Below are 21,530 nucleotides of genomic sequence, written 5' to 3'. Positions count from 1 at the left end.
ACGTGGCCCCGGCGGGAGCGCGCGAACGAGGCCGCGCCACCCCCGTCGCAGGGTGCAGGTTGGAGGTGCTCCGTGGGTCTCTCGCCCCGAGGCCGAATGAGGGCGGGACCCCCAGCTATTCTGGGAAAGGTCTAGGTTCCGGCACCCCTCCCGGCTCCCGGGTCACTGCGCGCCCCTCCCTCCCCGCCTCGGGTGCAGTCAAGTCTTTTTTCAGTTTCTTTCCTCGACGCTTCTCGATTACCCCATCCCTTTGCGGCACGCGCCCGCCGCCAACCCCGCGGGGGGAACTGGAGAGATCGGCGGGCCCCGGGGGTTCGGGTCGGGCCCCCTCGGGCCGGGGGCCGAGGAGGGAGGCCGCCCCGCCACCAGCAGGAGCGGGGGGTGCGCTGGACGTCCGGAGCGGGGAGGGGGCCGCGCGGGCCCTGCGTGCCTCCCCGTCTGCCGGAGCAAAGCTGCTGAAGCTGCAGAAACGCGCTGGCGCCGGTCCACCCGCTGCAAACAAAACCAAACAAAACGCGGCGAAAGGAAAAGCGAAATGGCGCTGCTGAAAATGGAGCCTCGGCCTCTAGGACGTCTTTCTTTTCTCCTCCGTCTCTTACTTGGTCAACTGTTTGTTGTCCTTTAACGCCCCACCGCCCCTCGGCTCTTCTCCCCGTAATCGCTACCCCGTCACCCCTTGCTGTTCTGCTTAACCATCTCCTTCCCCCGCTTTTCCTTCTTTTCTTTCCCCTCTCGGTTCCTCCTTCTCCATTTTGTGTCACAGACGCTTCTCTTCTCAGTTCCCTTTCTGGGCTCGCGCTCCCCCGCCCGTCTCCCTTGGTGTTTTCTGCGTGCCGGGGAGCGGGAGTGGTGGGGATGGTGAGGCTAGGTAACGGATTGGTTTGGTGGAGACAGGGGGTTTTTTGTTTTTTTTTATTTTTATAACTCAGATAGCTCCTTTAATTAGTCGTGCGCTCGCCCTGCGCCCTCGTCCCCAGCGGCTCTGCGCCTGGACTCGCGCGGCGCAGTCCCACCAGCCGGGCGTCACAGACCTGGAGGAGACTCAGGGCTTGCGCAGAAGTTAATACCTTTTTGAATTTTTTGAGCTTTAGAATATCGTTTTTGCCGTCTTCGTGGGCATAGCATACTTGGATAGATGGATCTCATTTTCCCAAGGGACTTCCAAGGACCATTTTATTAAGAGAAGCGTGTAGAAAAGACGGCAATGCTAGTAATTTTTTTTTTCTTCTTGTTTTCTTTGGAGCCGAGGGAACCCCAAGGACTGAGATACTTGTGTTTTCCAGGCCGAACTTTTTTGAAAATTACTTTTCCTCTTGCATGCATTGTTGACTTTGATCCTTTTGAAGAATGAGGATGAACTCTGTTTAAAAAAGAGAGAGAGGCTTTTGAGTACGTAACGCCCCAAAATGTGGTTCTCGGATGGTTTCTCTAGACTCTTTATGATTTTGAAGTTCAGGGTCTCTAAGCGGTGTTCAGTGAAACAATGAGAAATATGTCGCTACGTTAAAGATAAAGCAGAAGGCGATATTTCCGGATTGTGCTCAATCGTAGTGGTAGAGTCTCGGGTTTGTTTTTGCTGGGGGTGGTGGTAGTGGTTGGGCAGAATGTGCCTTGGTTCTATTAAAGAACCAGCTGATAGAAGCTATTTTAAGTGAAGGGCTTCAGTCAATACAAAACTCTGAAAGCAGTGACATCATTTTTCTGACCTGAATGTGTCTTTTAATCATGGTAAAGAAAAAGGTTAGTCTCTATACAATATTTGAAAATAAAAAGATTGTGCTTCCCAGTATAATTATTACCAACTACATTTCACTTTATTTTCATATCTTCTGACTAGTTTCATCTCCTCTGTGGTCTGTCAGAACCATATGCTACTGAGAAAAATATACAAATGCTCTTTCCTTACATGATTCTAGTGCTCCTGGAATTATTTGAAAAGATTTCAAAATTTCATAAGAAGACTCTCTTTAAAACTGTCTCAGGGTAGTAGTATTCTTTGAAAGAATCTTAGAATGGGTCTTTAAAAATTTACCTTCCTTGGTTTTCATGAATTGCTTTGATTAAAGTTAGGTTGTGTTCATATCTTACTTTCAGACTATTTCTTTATGAAAGAAAAGAGAAAGGAAGTAGTCTTGGCAAGAACTAAACCAGTGCAACTAGGCCTTATTAAGATCCTAAATCTGTGAGTTGGTATCCTCCTGGTTTGTTTATCAAATGAATTTTGCGTAAACAGCTGCCTTTATGTCTTTTAAAAATAGGTTTAATTCAGACTCCTACTTCTTTTTTATACTTTTCCCTTGATAATAAGCAAAATGAGTCTCAGTGAAAGGGTAGGTACATTTTTCCTCCCCCCAGACAAGCTTTCCAAAACTGGGCAAACTTAGAAAGTTATTAGTGCCCTTTAATTTATTTTCTAGTACCCTTCATTTCAATTGGAATGATTCAGTATTTATACCAAGTTAATCCTATTAAGATGTTATTTCCTGCTGAAAGGGGATATATTAAGGCACAATTAAGTTTATTTTAGATGGACAACTTTATATATGCTCCAAGCAAGGGGGGGGTGTGCCTAGAGAAAAGTCTCATTTATCTAGAATATATAGATACATACTATTAGTAATTTTCAAAGACCATTGAAGCAATGTACTGGGGAGAAGAGTATAAATCAGACATGGTATCTGATGTTGAAGAGTTTACACATTATAAAGAGTGATTAATTCTTTATTTTTTCTCATTTAAAAACAAACATTCCTATGGAAAAGAGTAAAATTAAGTCCCTAACTTACTCTACACACAAATTAAATTCAGATAGACTAAAAACCTAAATAAGAAAAACAAAACTTTAAAAATATTAGAAGGAGATATAGGAGAATATCCTTATGACCTTGGAGTAGAGAACAATTTCTTAAAACATTGAGATGCGCAATTCATAGAGGAAAGGATACATTGAATTATATTAAAATAAATTGTATATATATGACAAAAGACATCATAAAAGGTTAAAAGACAAGTGGAGACAATATTTCCAAGACATGGACTTGACAAAGGATTAATATTCAGAATGCATAAATAACCTACATGAAGTATTTGATAATTTAAATATGAATAATTTCATAGGTGAAGGAACTGGGTAAGGATATACACATGTGAAATATAGTACTATTAACAGGAAGAACTCATTGTCTTAAAAAAAAAAAAAGTGATTTCCTTTTGGAGAAAAGAAAGGAGGGGAATAGGAAGCAATCCAAAGGGGATGTCAATTCTTTCTAAAAAGATCAAGGGCAGCTACAGCAAGATGTTAACATTTTTGTTTTTCTACTTTGTGATATGATTGTTACAATTTATTTAAAATCTCTAACATTAATTCCTAGTCCAACAAACAAATGACACATTTCTTTCTCTTAATAACTATTGTAAGATGGTGTTCACATACATGATGACAAAGTAAACACCATTCCTCAATGTTTTTCCTATACCATATTTGATTATTATATGATGTTCACATCAGAGATTTCTCTAGTTTGGTGTCTCTCTTTTGAAAGCTTGTTTTCTGAGTAGATTTAGTAAGAGAGACTTGTTTGAAACTATGAATAAGCATAAGAGTGTTTATTCTAATATGACTGAATCATTAAAAATGCTTTTAAAAGCAAGCAAATTGAGAACTTTCCACGTCATTATAAAACACTCTTGAAAAATCAGTCTCAGGCCTAGAATGTAAGGCATTATTTTGGCATGTCTAATTTCTTTTTTATGCAGATTGAATATTAGGAATTGGTATTTTGGAAGTACATATGTGGCCTCATGTTCTCATTTTATATGGCAGAAGTTCATATAATGTGTGGAGCTTCCCTGACTGCTCGGCTGGTAAAGAATGTGTTTGTAATGCAGGAGACACAGGAGACTCTGGTTTGATCCCTAGGTTGGGAAGATCCCCTGGAGGAGGAAATGGCAACCAACTCCATTCCATTTTTGCCTGAAAAATCTCATGGACAGAGGAGCCTGGTGGGCTACAGTCCAAAGGATCGCAAAGAGTCAGACATGACTGAATGGGCAGGCATACAGTGTATATTTCTACCATTGCTACTTTTCATTAACAGAAGTTTTATTTGCTTATAACTTTCACAGGGACTAGTAACTTTCACAGAGGCTATTCATATCATGGCGACACTGAAATAATATAATAACTTCATTTGCTCTGAGACTTCATGTTTGTATTAAGCCAATAAGCATGATAAAGTAACACAGTTACTGTTTTGGTTACTCATGTGTGAACTGAGTGAGGGGTGTTCACACATTGTATGAACTCTGCCATATGCAGTAGCGTGTGTGTGTGTGTGTGTGTGTGTGCGCGCACGCGCGCACGCTCAGTCATTGTGACCCCATGGACTATAGCCCACCAGGCTCCTCTGTCTGTGGAATTTCCCAGGCAAGAAAACTGGAGTGGGATGCCATTTCCTATTCCGGAGATCTTCCCGACTCAGGGATCAAACTTATGTCTCTTGCCTCTCCTGCATTGGCAATGGGCAGTGCCAAACACAATCATGTCAAATGAAAGTGACTTGAAATGTATGATTCTTTGGGCACATATAGATCCTGCTAATTTTGCTAAAGTAATCTTCTGGAAGTTCTAGAGCTTTACTCAAAAACCTTCTATAACTATTGCCAACAAAATTTCAGCCTGTCTCTTCTTTGGCTTTAAATGCCCCTGTAACGTCATTATGTTTGCATTTCTAGCCTCATTTCCAAAGGCTACTGAACAAGCTGTCTTTAGCTGCTGATCTATTATCATTTGTAATATGTTTATTTAGAAGAGGGAGTCTATATTGTATTCTCTGTCTTTCTCTTTTCTTTCTTTCTATATGAATTAGAATGTACTAGAAAACCTAGCTCAAACAGAAGGTTGGGTTTTTTGTTCTTCTGTTTATGTAACAAGTCTGTAGGTAAAGAATTGCTGGTATTTTCTCAGGGTTTCAGTGATGTCTGCTGCTCCTCAGTCACTTCAGTCGTGTCGACTCTGTGTGACTCCATAGACGGCAGCCCGCCAGGCTCCCCGGTCCCTGGGATTCTCCAGGCAAGAATACTGGAGTGGGTTGCCATTTCCTTCTCCAGTGATGTCACAGCTCTGCGATTCACTTGACCTTTAACTCATGATTTGCAGAATGGCTGCCACACTTTAAGTATCACATCTTCACCTTGGTGCAGAAGTGAAAAAATAGGCAGAAACTTGTTCCTCATCAGCCTGACTCATGTCAAGGAGGTAAAATATTTTCCAAAAGCACCCCACCAAAGGATTTCCTCTTACATCTCATCAGTTAGAATTTTGATATAGTTTAGTACTGGGCCCATTTTTCCACATCAAAGAGAATCTGCTCAATGCCTAAACAAAACTGAAATTCTGCTTAGCCAGGAGGAAATGAGGGAGTGGCTTTTACTTAGACAGTAAACTCTGCCACATCTCCCAGTTCGCACCTCATCATCTGCAAACTAGTTTGTCCCTATCACACTCTTGAAACGCCTTTGACTGCTATCGTCATTGACTTTTGAACTTTTTAATCTAGTGAACACTGTTTATTTTCTAACTTGCTTGAGCTTCTTCTGGGACTCACCCACATTGTCCTTGAAATTTATTCATTCATCAACTATCCACTCATCACTTACTATGTATCAGCCACTCTGATAGGTGAGAATACAGAACTAAACCAGGCATAGTCTTGGCCCTCCACAAGCTTAGAGTCAAGTGAGAAGACAGGTGAACAGATAAATACAAAAATATTAGAGATACTGTGATGGAATAAGATAAAGTTGGCACAGAGAAAAGAGCAGTCATTTATATAACTCAGGTGCTAGGCCGCTTTTCAGAGAAGGAAGGGATGGTGCAGTCACTAACAAAGACAGTCTTACTGTTGCTTTGCTATGGTCTCTGCCTCCCACCCTAGAAAAATACAGTTGTTGTTATCTAGTTGCTAAGTCGTGTTCTGACTCTTGGGACACCATGGACTATAGCCCACAAGGCTCCTCTGTCTGTGGGATTTCCCAGGCAAGAATACTGGAGTGGGTTGCCATTTCCTGCTCCAGGGATCTTCCCAACCCAGGAATCTAACCCATGTTTCCTGTATCTCCTGCATTGGCAGGGAGATTATTTACCAATGAGCCACCTGGGAAGCCCAGAAAAACACAGACCTTTGTATAAAAGTGGGAGTCGATGAGGGCCAGAGGGCTGGTCTCCCCGCTCCCCTTGGCCTGACAAATATATGTGAAATTCCAGGGAACAGTTGGTCAGCCTTTTTTTTTTTTTTTTAGCTTAAGATCATCTGACATATACAGAATCCACCCAATGTAGAGGTTATGGAGTGACTTCCCTGGTTTATTTACTTCATCTTGTGTTCTCTTGAGGGTATCCAGTCTCACCAGTAAACCCTGGATGGACCATATCTCTGCTGTCTTAGATGTCAGAGCCTAAGCACTCAAGATGGCAGAAAGGACATATCTGGGGAGATGCAAGCCTGTCTGCTGGATTGCAGGGTAGGGCTGGGGAAGAAGTCAAGGCATGATGAGAGAGATGGGGTTGGAGAGGTGGGTACCAGTTCACTGCACCCTTAGTGTCTCTGTAATTTTTTTGCAATGCTCAAGACCAAGAGAAATACCTAACAGTTCCATTCATTAAGTTGCTAGTTCCAAATGCCATAATAGTAATTTGTGCAGTGTCTGATAGATGTTGCTGCATTTTCCTCAAAAAGAATTAAATAGTCTACAGCAAATCTGAGGTCACTGTGTGGTGCCCAAGGGTGACTTGGTGCACAGTGTGGCAACCATGCTATAGGTTATTCAAGCTTTTTCATCTAGTAAATTAAATACTCAATTTTGTATTTTAGAAAGACCACTCTTCCAGTGAACTGGAGGCTTGGATGGAGTGAAGATATGATGGGAGGTAGGGAAATTATGAGTTAATGGCAGCCATTTAGGGAAGAAGTGATGAGGATGTAACATGCAGCATACTAATGAGAATGCTGTTGGATCTAAACTATCTTATGAAGGTAGAATGGATAGGAATTCCTTATCAATTGACTTTGGGAGAGAAGAGATAGGATAATTCTTAGATTGCAGGGTTGGGTTAAAGGGTACATGATAATAGGAATATAGGAAAAGTATGTCTTGGGAGAAAGAGTTCCTTTTCTTGGCATGCTGAGTTTGAGAGGATGAGATGGATACATGGTATTGGGCCTCAGGAACAGATCTGGAAAAGAATTGTAAATTCAGGGATTTTCCTGGTGGCACAGTGGTTAAGAATCTGCTCTGCAATGCAGGGAACATGGGTTCAGTCCCTGGTTGGGAGTTAAGGTTCTACATGCTGAGGGGAAACAAAGCCTGAGCACAACTAAAAAAAGTCCAAACACTGCAGTGAAAAAAGATCCTGCGTGATGCAACAAGGATCCCGTGTGCCACAACTAAGACCTGACACAGCCAAATAACTAAATAAAAATTTTTAAAAAGAAAACCATTATATATATATATGAAATGTACATTCACAGGTTATTTATCTAGAGATTGGGGTTGGCAGCATGGGAGTAGACTAGGGAGGAAGCATCCCTGTGTTCAGAGTCAACAGGGGAAGAGGATCCTGCAAAGCAGACAGGGCGAGGAGAGAGGTCATGAAGCTTGTACAAGGCACTGCGTCTGGATGAAGCCAGGACTCGACTCTTAACCATTGTACTGTTCAATAGACATCTGGGTCTCACGTCTTCTGGGTGGGACCCCCTGAGTAGAGCTTCCTAGGAGCAGCTCTGCAAAGAACTCTGTGTGGGTTTATGCTGCAGTGGAGACAGCGGAGTAGAAGGGGGAGGGCCTCAGGAGAGGTGAGCGGCCCATCTCCAAGGAGGGTTCTCTACAGCAGCAACTCAGCCTTATGTCCAAGGAGCTGCCCTTGCCGGAGCCCCAGGAGAGGAGTGCCATTTTTGTGCCTACATTTTAAGAAAAAAATGAGGTAATGGTCTGTTTACAGTATCAAATATAATACACTGATAAGGAGGAGTGGTGAAAGTCCATGGAATCTGACTCTTTAAGGGGCCTTGGTGACTTAGCTAAATACTCTTCTGCAGTGTGTGTGTGTGTTCAGTCACTAAGTTGTGTAGAGGGACACAAACCCAAGGAGCAATAGCAAGGAAGACAGTCATGTAAACAAATAATAACAATGTAATATAATAAGATATAAAGTTTCCTATCAGGTGGAGTAGCTTTCTCCTGCCTCTGTCATTCACTCACCACTTGCTGCTTTGAAACATCTGTGCTCCTGGGTTCCATCTGAGTTCCTCTCTTCTCTGCTTGCTGTGTGTGTGTTTAATCATTCAGTCGTGTCCCACTCTTGGCAGCCCTTTGGATTGTAGCCTGCCAGGCTCTTCTGTTCGTGGGATTTTTCAGCAAGAATACTGGAGTGGGTTGCAATTTCCTTCTCCAGGGGATCTTCCCAACCCAAGGATCGAACCAATGTCTCCCTTGTCTCCTGCATTGCAGCCGATTCTTTACCTGCTGAGCCTGCTCTTCCGCAGCAATTTCATCCCGGTTTAGGGCTTTAACCAGCACCACTAGACTCTTGATTTCTCAATCTATATCTCTAATTCCCTGAGTTTCTGATCTTGAGTTCTGCATTTCCAAAATAATGTGTGCATAAGACTGGGTACATGCAAGGTTTTCAGTCCATGTGAACTGATTTAAAAGTTGATCCTAAATCAATGGATGATCTACAGACATAGATTTACATATCAAGCCACCCCATATTATAGAATAAGTAGATAAAGAAATGTTTCCTGCCAGATTTATCACCACATGTCAATAATTAACCAGAAACCAGGTAACAGTTTCAACATGGGAGTTGGGTTAGATACTGATAGTCACTGTGAATAGTGGACTAGAATACACAGATGTGCAAATTAGAATGCAGGTTCCACTGCCAACTTTGGGCAGCTTAGCTAATTCTCTGCCTTTATTTCCCTGTTAGAAAAGAATTCAAAGACACAATTATGCTTCTTATTTTAATTAAAATATAATTCATGCATCATAAAATTCACCCTTTTAAAGTGTACAGTTAAGGGTATTTACAGAGTGTGCAACCATGACCACTGTCTAATTCCAGAACATTTTCATCATTTCCCAAAGAAACCCCATTCTCATTAACAATCACCCTCTAGTCTCTGACTTCTTCGCTGTATCTGTAGATTTGCTTATTCTGAACATTTCATATAAATGGAATCATACAGTATGTGGCCCCTTCATGGATCACAGCCCTCCTTGTTGTGGCGAAGGTGTTTGTGTAACTCAGTGAAGCTATAAGCAATCTGTGCAGGGCCACCCGAGACAGACAGATCATGGTGAAGAGTTCTGATGAAACGTGGTCCGCTGGGGAAGGAAATGGAATCCACTCCAGTATTCTTGCCTGGAGAACTCCATGAACAGAATGAAAATGCAAAAAGATATGATGCCATAAGATGAGCGCCACCCCCACACACACCCCCAGGTTGGAAAGTGTCCAGTATGTTACTAGGGAAGAGTGGAGGGCAATTACTAATAGCTCCAGCAAGAATGAAGTGACTGGGCCAAAGTTGAAACGACGCCTGAATGTGTGGATGTGTCTGGTATTGAAAGTAAAGTCTGATGCTATAAAGAACAATATTGAATAGGAACCTGGAATGTTTGGTCCATGAATCAAGGTAGATTGTATATGGTCAAGCAGGAGATTGCAAGAGTGAACACTGACATCTTAGGAATCAGACAACTTACTAAAAAGCAGAGATAATCACTTTTCCAACAAAGGTCTGTATAGTCAACACTATGGTTTTTCCACACAGTCATGTATGAATGTGAGAGTTGGACCATAAAGTAGGCTGAGCACTGAGGAACTGATGCTTTCGAATTCTGGTGCCTGAGAGTCCTTTGGACTGCAAGGAGATCAAACCAGTCAATCCTAAAGGAAATCAACCCTCAATATTCATTGGAAGGACTGTTGCTGAAGCTAAAGCTCCAATACTTTGGCCATTTGATGTGAAAAGCCTACTCATTAGAAAAGACCCTGATGCTGGAAAAGATTGAGGGCAGGAGAAGGGGGGCAGCAGAGGATGAGCTATTAGATAGTATCACCAACTCAGTGGATGTGAATTTGAGCAAACTCCTGGAATAGCGGAGGTCAGAGGAACCTGGTGTGCTATAGTCCACGGGGTCACAAAGAGTCAGACAGGACTTGGTGGCTGAACAACAACACCACAATATGTGGTCTTTGAGTCTGTTTTTTTTTTTTTTTTTTTTGCCTTTGCATAAAAAAAGAAGTCCAACCTATGATAGAGTTTTCAAAGTTCATTCATCTCACAGCTTATGTCAATACTTTATTCCTTAAATAAATACTTGATTCCTTAAATCATATTCCATTAATTGGACATAGCACATTTTGTTTGTCCAGTCATCAACTGATGAGCTTGGTTGTTTCCATCTTGAGCTTTTATGAATAATGCTGCTGTGAACATGATTGAGTTTTTGTGTGGCCCTATGATTTTAATTGCCTAGGAGTGAAATTGTTGGGTCATATGACTCTATGTTTAAACATTTTGAGGACCTGTGGAACTGTTTTCCAAAGTAGCTGTGATGCTCTGCATTCTAACCAGCAATGTCAAAGGGTTCCAGTTTTTCCACATCCTGGTCACCACTTGTTATTGTCCATCTGTTTTATTTTTGCTTGCCAGCAGATGTGAAGTGATATCTCATTGTGGTTTGAGTTGCATTTCCCTAATGACTATGATATTGGGCCATTTTTCCTGTGTCTGATGCCCATTTGTATGACTTCTTCTAAAATATGTCTGCAGATCCTTTGCCCATTTTTAAATTGGGTTAGTTTTCTTCATTGCAGTGTAAGCTTTTTTAAATATATATATTCTAGATATTAGATCCTTATCTGATATATGATTTGCAAATATTTTCTCTTTTTCTATGGTGTTATTTTCTCCCCTCACTTGCTTGATAGGGAACTTGAAAGCACAAAAAGTTTTTAATTTTGACGATATACATTTTTAAAATTTTGATGACATGCAATTTATCTATTTTTTTTTCTTTCTTGTGCTTGTATTTTTTTTTTTTTTTAAGAAATTGTTGCCTAATCCAAAGCATGGGATTTAAGGCCTATGATCTTTTCTAGTAGTTTTATGATTTTAGTTCTTACATTTAGATCTTTGATTCATTTTGAGTTCATTTTTGTATGTGATGTGAGTTAGGGATTCAACTTCATTCTTTTGTATGTGGATGTGTAGTTGTCCCAGAACAATTTGTTGAAGACTATTCTTTCCCTACTAAATTGTCTTGGCCTACTTGTTGAGACTCAGTTAGTTACAGATATCTGGGCTTTCAATTTTATTCCATTGATCTCTATGTCTGTCCTTATACTAGTATCATAATTGCAATTTCAAAACTGTAAAGTGAACTGTGTTGAAGACCTTCTTATTCCCACATTACTTGATAATTCAAGAGACGTCAGTCCGGATTTTCTTTCATGCCTTTTTGAAAAAGAAGCCTTTGCATCAAAGTCTTCCATCTAAAAATAACTAAATTATATGCATAAATCTAAATTTATTTACTTATTTAAATATTTACTGGTGTATAGCTGCTGGCTGCCCAGGTAGCTCAGTGCTTAAGAATCCACCTGCCACTCTTTCCGCCATCTTTCCGTGCCGCCAGAATGGTGCGCATGAATGTGCTGGCTGATGCTCTCAAGAGTATCAACAACGCCGAAAAGAGAGGCAAACGCCAGTTGCTTATTCGGCCGTGCTCCAAGGTCATCGTCAGGTTTTGGCTGTGCTTCAAGGTCATCATCAGGTTTCTAACAGTGATGATGAAGCATGGTTTCATTGGCGAATTTGAAATCATTGATGATCACAGGGCTGGGAAAATTGTTGTGAACCCCACAGGCAGGCTAAATAAGTGTGGAGTGATCAGCCCCAGATTTGATGTGCAACTCAAAGATCTAGAAAAATGGCAGAATAACCTGCTCCCATCCCGTCAGTTTGGTTTCATTGTACTGACAACCTCAACTGGCATCATGGACCATGAAGAAGCAAGACGAAAACATACAGGAGGGAAAATCCTTGGATTCTTTTTCTAGGGATGTAATACGTACAAATAAAATGCCTTAGAGGAAAAAAAAAAAAAAAAAGAATCCACCTGCCAATGCAGGAGACGTGGGTTCAGTCCCTGGGGTGGAAAGATTCCCTGGAGGAGGAATTTTTTCTCTGGGAAATCCTATGGACAGAGGAACATGGAGGGCTACAGTCCATGGGGTTGCAAAGAGTTGGACGCAGCTGGGTGACTGAGCACACACATGGTTGCTTTACAGTGTTGTGTTAGTTTCTGCTGTAAATTGAATCAGTTATACATACACATATATCCCTTCTGTTTTAGATTTCCCTCCCATTTACTTCACCACAGAGCACTGAGTAGAGTTTCCTGTGCTATATAGTAGGTTCTCATTAGTTAGCCATTTTATACATAGTCGTGTATATGTTGTCTAGACGCTAAGTCATGTCCAACTCTTTTGCGAGTCCATGGACTATAACCCACCAGGCTTCTCTGTCCATGTAATTCTCCAGGCAAGAATACTTGTTGTTGCGTTGTGTTAGTTGTTCAGTCATGTCCGACTCTTTGCAACCCCATGGACTGGAACCCGCCAGGCTCCTCTGTCCATGGGATTCTCCAGGCAAGAATACTGGAATGGGTTGTTACTGCCTTCTCCAGAGGATCTTCCCAACCCAGGGATGGAACCTGTGTCTCCTGCATGACAGGCAGATTCTTTTACTGCTGAACCACCAGGGGAGCCCTGGGCCACTTGGGAAGTACTGTATATGCATAAATCTAAATTTAAATGCTCACCCACATGAGCCCTTTATATAATTCTACTTTTATGTTGATGATAATGGGCTTTGGCAATCTCTCGTGTATTCTATGAAGCAGCTAAAAAGTCAATTATGAATTGAGACATTCAATTTCTTATCGTTAGAATGCTGAATATTAATTTAGAACCTAGTGTTCAGCTTCCAGCAAAAGCCTTCAAGTTATTAAGTTTAAAAAGTTTTTTTTTTTTTTGTTACAACTTGTAAAATTAGACAAACAGTTTAAAAGGTCTCTAAATGTAAGGATTCTTAGAAATGAAAAATCTCTTCTTTAGGCAATAGAACCTCTTGATTTTGTATTTCTGTTATTGAAAATCTTAAAGGGGAAAAAAAAGTTTAAAAATATTTCCAAGGAAAAAATTCTATGGTAGCAAGGTGAAACTCTCATGCTGAGGAAAGAAATAATCCTCTTGGATTGACATAGACAGTTGTATTTGATTCTGTAGCTCATAAAGAAAGTTGGATTTTTTTCCCCCTGAGTAAAATAGATCACCACCTTTTTCCTGGTCTTGACAGAGGAGGGCCATGGCACAAGGTTTCTGTAGAGATCCCTTGTTGAATTGTTCATGGATCCCCTATTATCTCTGAGAGGATTTTTTATTTTTGTGATTATTTAGACAGTGCTAAATCCTTGAAAAATCTCTGCTCCCTGTGTTTTGTTGATTATGTTTAAGAACTTTGTGATGGTTAATGTTATGTGTCACCTTGCCTTGGCCAAAGGATGCCCAAATTGCTGGTAAAATGTTATTTTTGGGAGTGTCTGTGAGAGTGTTTCTAGAAGAGATTAGCATTTAAATCAATAGATTGAGCAAAGAAGATCCCCCTGGCCAGTGTGGGTGGGTATCATCCAATCCTCTGGGGGCCTGAGTAAAACAAAAGGCAGAGAAAGGACCTTTCTGTTTGAACTGGGACATCCATCTTATTCCGCCCTCAGACTCTGGTGCTCCTTTTCTTGGGCAGGATGGGGCTTACACCACTGGTTCCTCTGGTTCCCAGGCCTTTGGGCTTGAATTGGACCTCCTGCTTCTAGATGGCAGGTTGTAGTTCTTAGCTTTCATAACCTCAGGAGAAAACATTTCAGAAGAAATCTCTTTTTCTATTTGTATATATCTCCTATTGCTTCTGTTTCTCTGAAGACTAGTACAAACTTCTGTGGCAGCCAATCCAGGACAAGAGGTACCCTTATCCAAACCCTGATAAACCCCAGCAACTCCATATGAGTCTTACTTCACGGTTTCAGAAATTCACATGCATCTGTTCACCAAGAGGTTAACAGGTGAGGAAAATTTGATTCCTCATAACCAAGTGATAAAGGATTTTATTTTTGAACCACAAAACTCAATGATGATTCACTGAGGGCTCCATCCCACCCCCAAAACCATAGGCAATGGTTATTCCCCTTTCTGGTGGCTGTTTCTCAGGAGATGAAGTGTCTGATCAGAGTGATTTAGTGAACATAAAATTGAAACAAAGAAGGGATAGTTAGGGGATTTTAAAATAAAAATTTAAATTATTATTTCAAGAATATTTCTGTTTAAATAAATGAGATTATTCACAATGTATGATGTTGAGGAATACTGAGGTCTGTTTCTGCCAAACTCAAGGTCATTGTCACCTATCTCTCTGGGCTTGTTCTAGCCTCATTTTTTTTTCTTCCTATTTTACCATTGTTTCAGATTGATGTTACAGCATCCAGTTTATTAAATGTGTTAGAGGGAGCAAAAGCACCCAACCTGAATCTATTTATGAGGAAAACACCAGACAACCTGACATTTAAGGACATTTTACAACATAAGTGGCCTGTATGCTAAAATGTCCAAGTCATGGTATGTAAGAGAGAAACAGATAGATTCAGGAACTGTTACAGATTTTAAAAGACTGAAAGACAGGACAATGACATGCAAATCATGATCTTGGATTATGTTTTGCAATAAGGGACCTTACCGAAACAACTGGTGAAATCGGAATAAGATCTACAGATTAAGTCCTAATCCTCATAATGCTGTATCAATGTTAAGACTCTAATTTTGATCATGATTCTGTGGTTATGTAATAAAATTCCTTCACTTTAGGAAATACCGCAAAGTATTTAACAGCTATCACATCTGCAATTTACTGTTAAACAAATCAGAAAAAGTTAAATATTGAGAGAAAGAGAAAAAGTTACTGTGTAGTAAGATAGTAACATTTGTGACAATTGGCTAAATTCTTTGTACTATTCTTGCAACTTTTGTTTGTGTCTGAAATCATGTTAAAAAAAAACAACAACTTTAAACTAGTGGGAGATTTTTAAAGTCTCCAAATTGTTTAAAAACATGTCTAATGTACAGTTCTCAAAAACAAAACAACAGAAGAGGCAGGATAGCCTAGCGGTTAAGAAAGTAGTCTGGGGACTTCCCTGGTGGTCCTAGTGGTTAAGAATCTGCCTTCCAATGCAGGGAACAAATGGCTCAGTCCTTGACTGAGGAACTAAGATCCCACATGCCCTGAGGGCAACTAAGTCCTCACTTGGCAGCCAAAAATAAATAAATATTGAAATAAATAAGCATAATTTTTTTTTTAAGTGTCTGGAGTAACATGCCTGGATTTGAACCCTGGCTCTGTCACTGTGTGATTTTGAGTTAGTTACTTAACCCTTAAGTTTCTCTACCTGTAAAACAGGGATGATAATAATGGAAGTTACTTAACTAGGTCACTGTAAAATTTAAACAGGGAAACATTTGTAAAGGACTTGGAACAGTGCCTGAAACAAAGTCTTATATGTGTATTTGTTAAATGAATAAATCTAGAAAAGCACTTCAGCCTTAGCAGTACCAAAATCACCTTTAGGAATAGCAGTATTTTAAACTTTTAAAAAATTTTAAAGTTTTTTAGAAACAGTCGATTTGAACTTTTACTAGTCTCATCTTTGATCAATTTGGGATTACTGTTGTTTCCCTTGATAATCTCTGGTACTAAATTTTTTAGTCAGCTTCATAGTAGGAATCTGTGAACTCTACTAATATTTTACAACAGTATTGAATATAACTTTCATTTTCACTTTCAGTTGTTCAATACATTTAGCATAACTAAGTCAAGTCCTATAGGAGGTATAAAGACATAACATTTCTGAGCTCTAGGCATGTACACAAGTTAGAAGTGGTTTAAATAGGTACAGAGATGGCTGCCAATACAATATGAGGTTTGGCCAAGGAAAAAGTGCTAGATAGTTACAAGAAGGAAAGATTATATCTAGTTGGAGGGGTCAAGAAAGGTTTCATAGGATGAGACCACTGTATGAGTTTGAAGGAGAAGTAGGCTTTAAAAGGCAAGATGACAAAGGAGGGGTATTCTAAGAACAGGCATGAACAGAAAAAAAAAAAAAAAAGATACAATAACAAGGAAACAACAGGTGGTACCTTGGGCAAATTATTTAAAGTTTAAATAGATTTAGGACTTAAATGTAAAATCATTATAAGCCTTAGTTTCTTCATCCATAAAATGGGTATAACAGTAGTATCCGTTTATTGGAGCTTAAGTTCTATGTAGGGAAATAGGAACATGGAATATACCATGTTAATATTAAGCAGTGAAAATGGGGGTGGAAAAGTGGAGACAAAGTCAAAGTTTAGAGATGTTGCAAAGGTAGAATCTATGACTTTCTGAATGATCTGAGGTAAAAAATAAAAGATAAGGAACTTGGATGATACTAGGATTTCAACTGAGCTTCTAGAAGAGTGGTAGTGTCCTTTAAGGGCCACAGGGGGAAAAAATTATCTTTTACCATATCTCATAAACACTGAGCTTGCGCTTAATTTGTGATATCTCATATTTGAAAAACATCCTTTTGGTGGGATCATACTTTAAATATACAAGAGCACTTGTTATTTACAGTATTCTAGGATGAATCATTTTGTAAATATTGTCAAATCTTTCAAATATGGATTTATTTGTGCTTGCTTGTGCTTTTTTTTTTAATTAAAAAATGACCTGTGATAATGTTTATACGCCTTTGGAAACTCTAATGATGTTATGGTCAATGTTTCATTGAGTGAACAGTTCATTACATACCAGCTCTTTACCAGGTACAGTCTTCTCAGTGATTCAGTTGACTTTAATTCAAGGTGTCAAAATCCATTTACAGGATAGTAGCCACAAGGAGGAAGCTATTCCCAGGGCTTTGGTCTGACTCTCTTTTACTACATTGCAGTTTTAAAATGTGACTTCACTTAGTTTTGAAAGTGGGTCTCGTAGTTTTTTACTTGCTTTTAGAGACTCCTGGTTCAGCATTCTCTTTTAACTGATTTCCTTGTGTCCCAATCCTCTCCCTGTTGAGGTGATTTCTCTAACTCCCTCGATTTCTTTTTAAATTTTAACTACCTGGATTTTTCTTTTTTAAAATTTATTTATTTTAATTGGAGGCTGATTACAATATTGTAGTGGTTTTTGCCATAGATTTTTCATTTTTAACAACTCAGTCACTGTCCTTTTGAAATACAGGAATTGAAAAGAATAAAGGTCATGCACAGTTGTGTTCATGAAAATCCTGTGGGTTTGAAACTGGAGGCATGGCTTCTGAGAGCACTGGAATCATGATACCAGGAAGGTCTATAAATCAGTGTGGGCCATCTTGCCTTGTATGTCAAGACAGGTGGATCCCATTTGCAAGATGTTCTTTTTCTCCCTTTTTTCCTCTCTGAGACGGAAATAAAATATAGAGGCCCATTAATCTACAGAGGTCAGCTTCTTTGATAGGGCACATTCTTGGAAGAGTTAAAGTTGCAGTTCATTGTATATGATATACAAAAATGGGGCAAAATGCCCAGTCCTTTGTACTTTTAGCAATTATGAAGACCTAAGTATTAATGAAGCTGTAAGAATCATTTGTTGTGGGTTATCCTGAAATTTAAGGAAAAATGATGTGTGTTTCTGAAGTTAATCCAGTGGACTTAATTTGGCTTTAAAAACTGGGCATAGATATTAAGGTCTAAAATGAGATAATCACAAAGATTTAGATGACAACACATGCACTTATTTTTGTAAATGGGCATTTTGCATAAAAGTTACATTTGATATGCATCATGGGAGTGAAATGTTCATATTCCATTTATTTTTTTTTTCATATTCCATTTAATATATGTTCTTTTGAAGAATTTACAAATAGACAAAATGGCAAAGCTAATGAACTGTGGATATAGCAATTTATTTTCTTAAAAATATTAACAACCACAGAACTAGGCTTGAAGGCTAAATTTTAAACAACTATCCTCACGTAGAAAAAATTTTTAGCATACAATGAGCTAATTAAATAATTAGTGTATGATGAGCCAATTATTTATTTTTTCTCATCAACTGTTTTTCAGCATCTCTCTTTTTAGAAGTTAAAATGTTAGGATGTTGACTGAAGTGAGGAAAAGAAGATTGGAGCTTTAGATAATCTCATGAATAGAACTGTTCCTAATATTTCAAGCGGCAGAGTAAATATTGAATGAAAGGGTGGTGAGGTACTAGTTGCAGTCTCTTCTAACTGAACAAGCACAATCGCAAAGGAGAGAATACTCATTTTGGTATTCAGAGAAGAAAAACCAGTGTCTCATAGTTTTTGCTCACATTAACAGGTACATAAGACTTAAGTATGGAGGTAGCATCATATAATGAAAGCAGACTCATATGTTCTTTATAAGTACTTCCTGGATTTTTTTTTAATTCAAAATTTTCAAATGCATTTCTAAAAGTTTTTTTTTTTTCTTTGAGGGCAGAGTGGTACAGCTTGGTATGAATTCACAGCTGTTTGATATCTCAGTGCTTTCAAGGAACTTCACTAATAGGTTCCAAAGACAATTTAAGTTGTCTTATCAAGCCACAGGAACTCAAAATGTTGATTGGAGTAAGGCACATCACATACAACTTCTATAAATCAAGATATGAATTCTTCCTCAAGGGATTCTAGACAGCAATTTAGTGACTGTTAAAAATTTAAATATAGATCTGTCAAGTGAATAGTAGCAATTCTCTGAGGCGGGAAGGGAGGGGAAAGTGTCTAGGGTTTTGAAGATTATCTCAAAAGGCGTCAGGACATAGTCACACAAAGGGTAAGATTTTCATATAGTGTATTTACAGGGGTGTAATGTTTGCCACAGGTTGTTTCTGTGTTAGGGATTTTCAGGTGTTAGTCATAAATCATACTTTTTTTTCTTCTTTAACTTCTCTTTCCTCAAATTGGGTTGTAAATATCCTGTGAAATGTATGTTTTCAGTGGCATAGTTCAAATGTAGGTGTACAGGCTAATTTCAGGGAGACTCAGGAGTGAATTGAGCGATTAACTACAGTGTACAGAGATTAAAGAATGTTACTGTAGCTTTTTCCCAATGTCTTTTTCCAGTAACAAAATGTAAGTGAGGAGTAATTGCACTAGAGATTAGTACACAACAAATGGGAATTGCATATATGGATTTAATAATACCTGAATATAAAAATGAAGAAGGCAGATAAAATTCAGATGACCTTGGGAATGCTACACAAGAAAATTATGAAGATTAGTGAGCAAAGTGCGGGATAGAGTTTGAAACAAAAGGAAAGTTTCTCAACTCATAAGATTAAAATTTTTATTTCCCTATAAAACAAGCATAATAAATAGTTAACTCCCTGAAACAAAACGTTCCAAACGGGAGGGGGGTGGGGAGTAACAGCAATATTTTAACACTCTTGCAATATGAAATTCTGTTCGATCTTGGCGTATTTAATAATTTTACAGTATGCTTAAAGGTGGAAAATAGAATTAAAGGATTAGAAATGCCAACTGGAAAAGTCGGATTTTAATGAGAGGAATCAGCAAGCGGAAAAGAAAGAAACATTCATGCGCTGCCTTTATTATTCTTCATAAAGGTTATGGCTGGAGGTGGTAACCGCATCGGAGTCTCTGTGGCGCAATCGGTTAGCGCGTTCGGCTGTTAACCGAAAGGTTGGTGGTTCGAGCCCACCCAGGGACGCCCTTCTATTTTACAAGATTGTCGCCGGCAGTTTTTGCACAAATCATGGGGTTGAGGCTTCTGGGCTACGCTGAGCTGGATTTTCAGAGCCGGTGAAGAAGCACCGCGAGTCTCACTGCGCGATCCGCGGGCAGGCGGAGGGGGCGGAATTCTTCAGCTTCCGGGCGCTCAGGGGCCCCTCCTCCAGCCCCCTGGCTCCCCGTGCGGCCAGGTGGGCGCTTCCTGCCAGCCCCGGCCGGGCGTGTGCGTCCCGCGCCTTCCAGCCCCCGCGTGCTTTCGCTTACACGCCCTTAGTTCCTAGACGCCCGCCCGCGCCCGGGCGCCCGGGCCGCTCGGCTGGTGCCCCGCCCGCCGGGCTCCGGCGCCGAGAGCGCGCGCTGAGGCGGGGCGGCCGCCGCGTCCCGGCCTCGAACCCGCCGCCCCGGCTCCCGCGCCGCCTGAGGGGCCGGCGTCCCGCTTCAGGACCCTTACCGTGTCTGAGGTTGTCTGAATGTACGTATTTAGTGTCAAGCTCAAGCTGTACATTGACTGAAGACGCTCAGGTGTTTGTTCACCAACCGCCCCGCAATGTTGAATTGTGCAGCATCTTGTCTGCTCCCTGTCAACAAATAATCCTAGAATTTCACTTAGCCTGACTAACCCTGGCGTTGGTAAACTCAGAAATGTGTCATAAATAAAGTCTTTGTGTGACACTATTGTAAGAGTATGTGTACATTTTACTTTTTCTACTTAAGTTTTAGAATTTAATAGAGAATAGAATAATACCTGCAATATGTCCCATATATTCGGAAGGGGAGAAAGTTTTATTTTACTACTGTGTTGTTGTTACACATTAAAAAAAAAAAGATTAAAAGTGAAACTGCTAATATATTTTGCTTCGACATTCTATATGCATGTTACCGTTTCACAAAACTCTTGCAAAATAGTTACCTTGTACTTTGTTCTCTAAATATATGCTGCCTTGAGACTTAATCACAGGTTCATCATGATAATTATTGTCTTGGGTATAGATTAATTTGAAAGATGATTCTGGAGAAAAGTGGTATGTCTTATCCCTGAGAATATACAGTTATGCTCTTCTTCATATTTCCTCCAGGTTAACATATTAATAAAGGCTAATGTTTTTTGCGTGCTTACTACTCGCCAGGCACTGATCCAAGTGCTTTCCTGGATGAAAGTGTGAGACCTGTGCAACAAGGTATGTTGCATGACAACCCTCCCAGGTATGTCCCATGGTTCCTGTTGTACAGATGAGCCAACTGAGTCTCCATGTGGTGCTGAGTGATTTGCCTGAAGTCACATTTGGTTCCTAGCACAGTGAAGTTCAAAACCCCAGTTGTCAGGCTTCAGAGCCCACACTCCTCAATCCTGTAATTCCTACTCAGAAGTTCTCTCCTCTAAAATAGAGCTACTTGATTGATTAGTTAATTTAAAACCAAAGGTAATACTTTAATTGGTTTTTCTGAAGTTTCATTAATATTGTGTTCCAAATTTCACAAAGGAAAGAAAAAAAAAAACCCACTGAACATTCATGAAATGCTAAAGGGCATTGTTAAATCATGTATTCATTGTGCTGCTTCATTGTCTTGAAATGAAAACTATGTGGAATGAAATCTTCCTGTGAAATGTGTCTTTGGAAAACAAG

The 21,530-nt window shown here is 39.9% G+C and overlaps 1 protein-coding gene and 1 non-coding gene across 4 annotated transcripts; both read left to right on the top strand.

Annotated features, from left to right (window-relative positions):
• The first annotated feature begins 2,885 nt into the window (after positions 1–2,885).
• Positions 2,886–12,184, top strand: LOC122448561 (40S ribosomal protein S15a-like). 3 transcript variants are annotated; one of them, XM_043479965.1, is made up of 4 exons: positions 2,886–2,890; positions 7,666–7,672; positions 11,660–11,806; positions 11,837–12,184. In XM_043479965.1, the coding sequence occupies exons 3-4, from the start codon at positions 11,711–11,713 to the stop codon at positions 12,131–12,133; spliced, it is 393 nt and encodes a 130-aa protein (XP_043335900.1). In that variant the 5' UTR covers positions 2,886–2,890; positions 7,666–7,672; positions 11,660–11,710; the 3' UTR covers positions 12,134–12,184. The 3 variants fall into 3 exon arrangements, 2 of the variants coding, with proteins under 2 accessions (XP_043335900.1, XP_043335899.1); XM_043479964.1 differs by having other exon boundaries at positions 11,660–11,817; positions 11,848–12,184; XR_006271670.1 differs by lacking the exons at positions 2,886–2,890; positions 7,666–7,672 and having other exon boundaries at positions 11,705–11,817; positions 11,848–11,873; positions 11,954–12,089.
• Positions 12,185–19,811: 7,627 nt separating this feature from the next.
• On the top strand, positions 19,812–19,885 carry TRNAN-GUU. Its single transcript has one exon. It is a non-coding gene; the product is annotated as a tRNA-Asn (tRNA).
• The last annotated feature ends 1,645 nt before the right edge of the window (positions 19,886–21,530 follow it).

This window comes from Cervus canadensis, chromosome 10 (genome assembly GCF_019320065.1).
Source record: "Cervus canadensis isolate Bull #8, Minnesota chromosome 10, ASM1932006v1, whole genome shotgun sequence".
Taxonomy (NCBI): Eukaryota; Metazoa; Chordata; class Mammalia; order Artiodactyla; family Cervidae; genus Cervus; species Cervus canadensis.
This window is presented reverse-complemented; position numbering and strand designations above follow the sequence as displayed.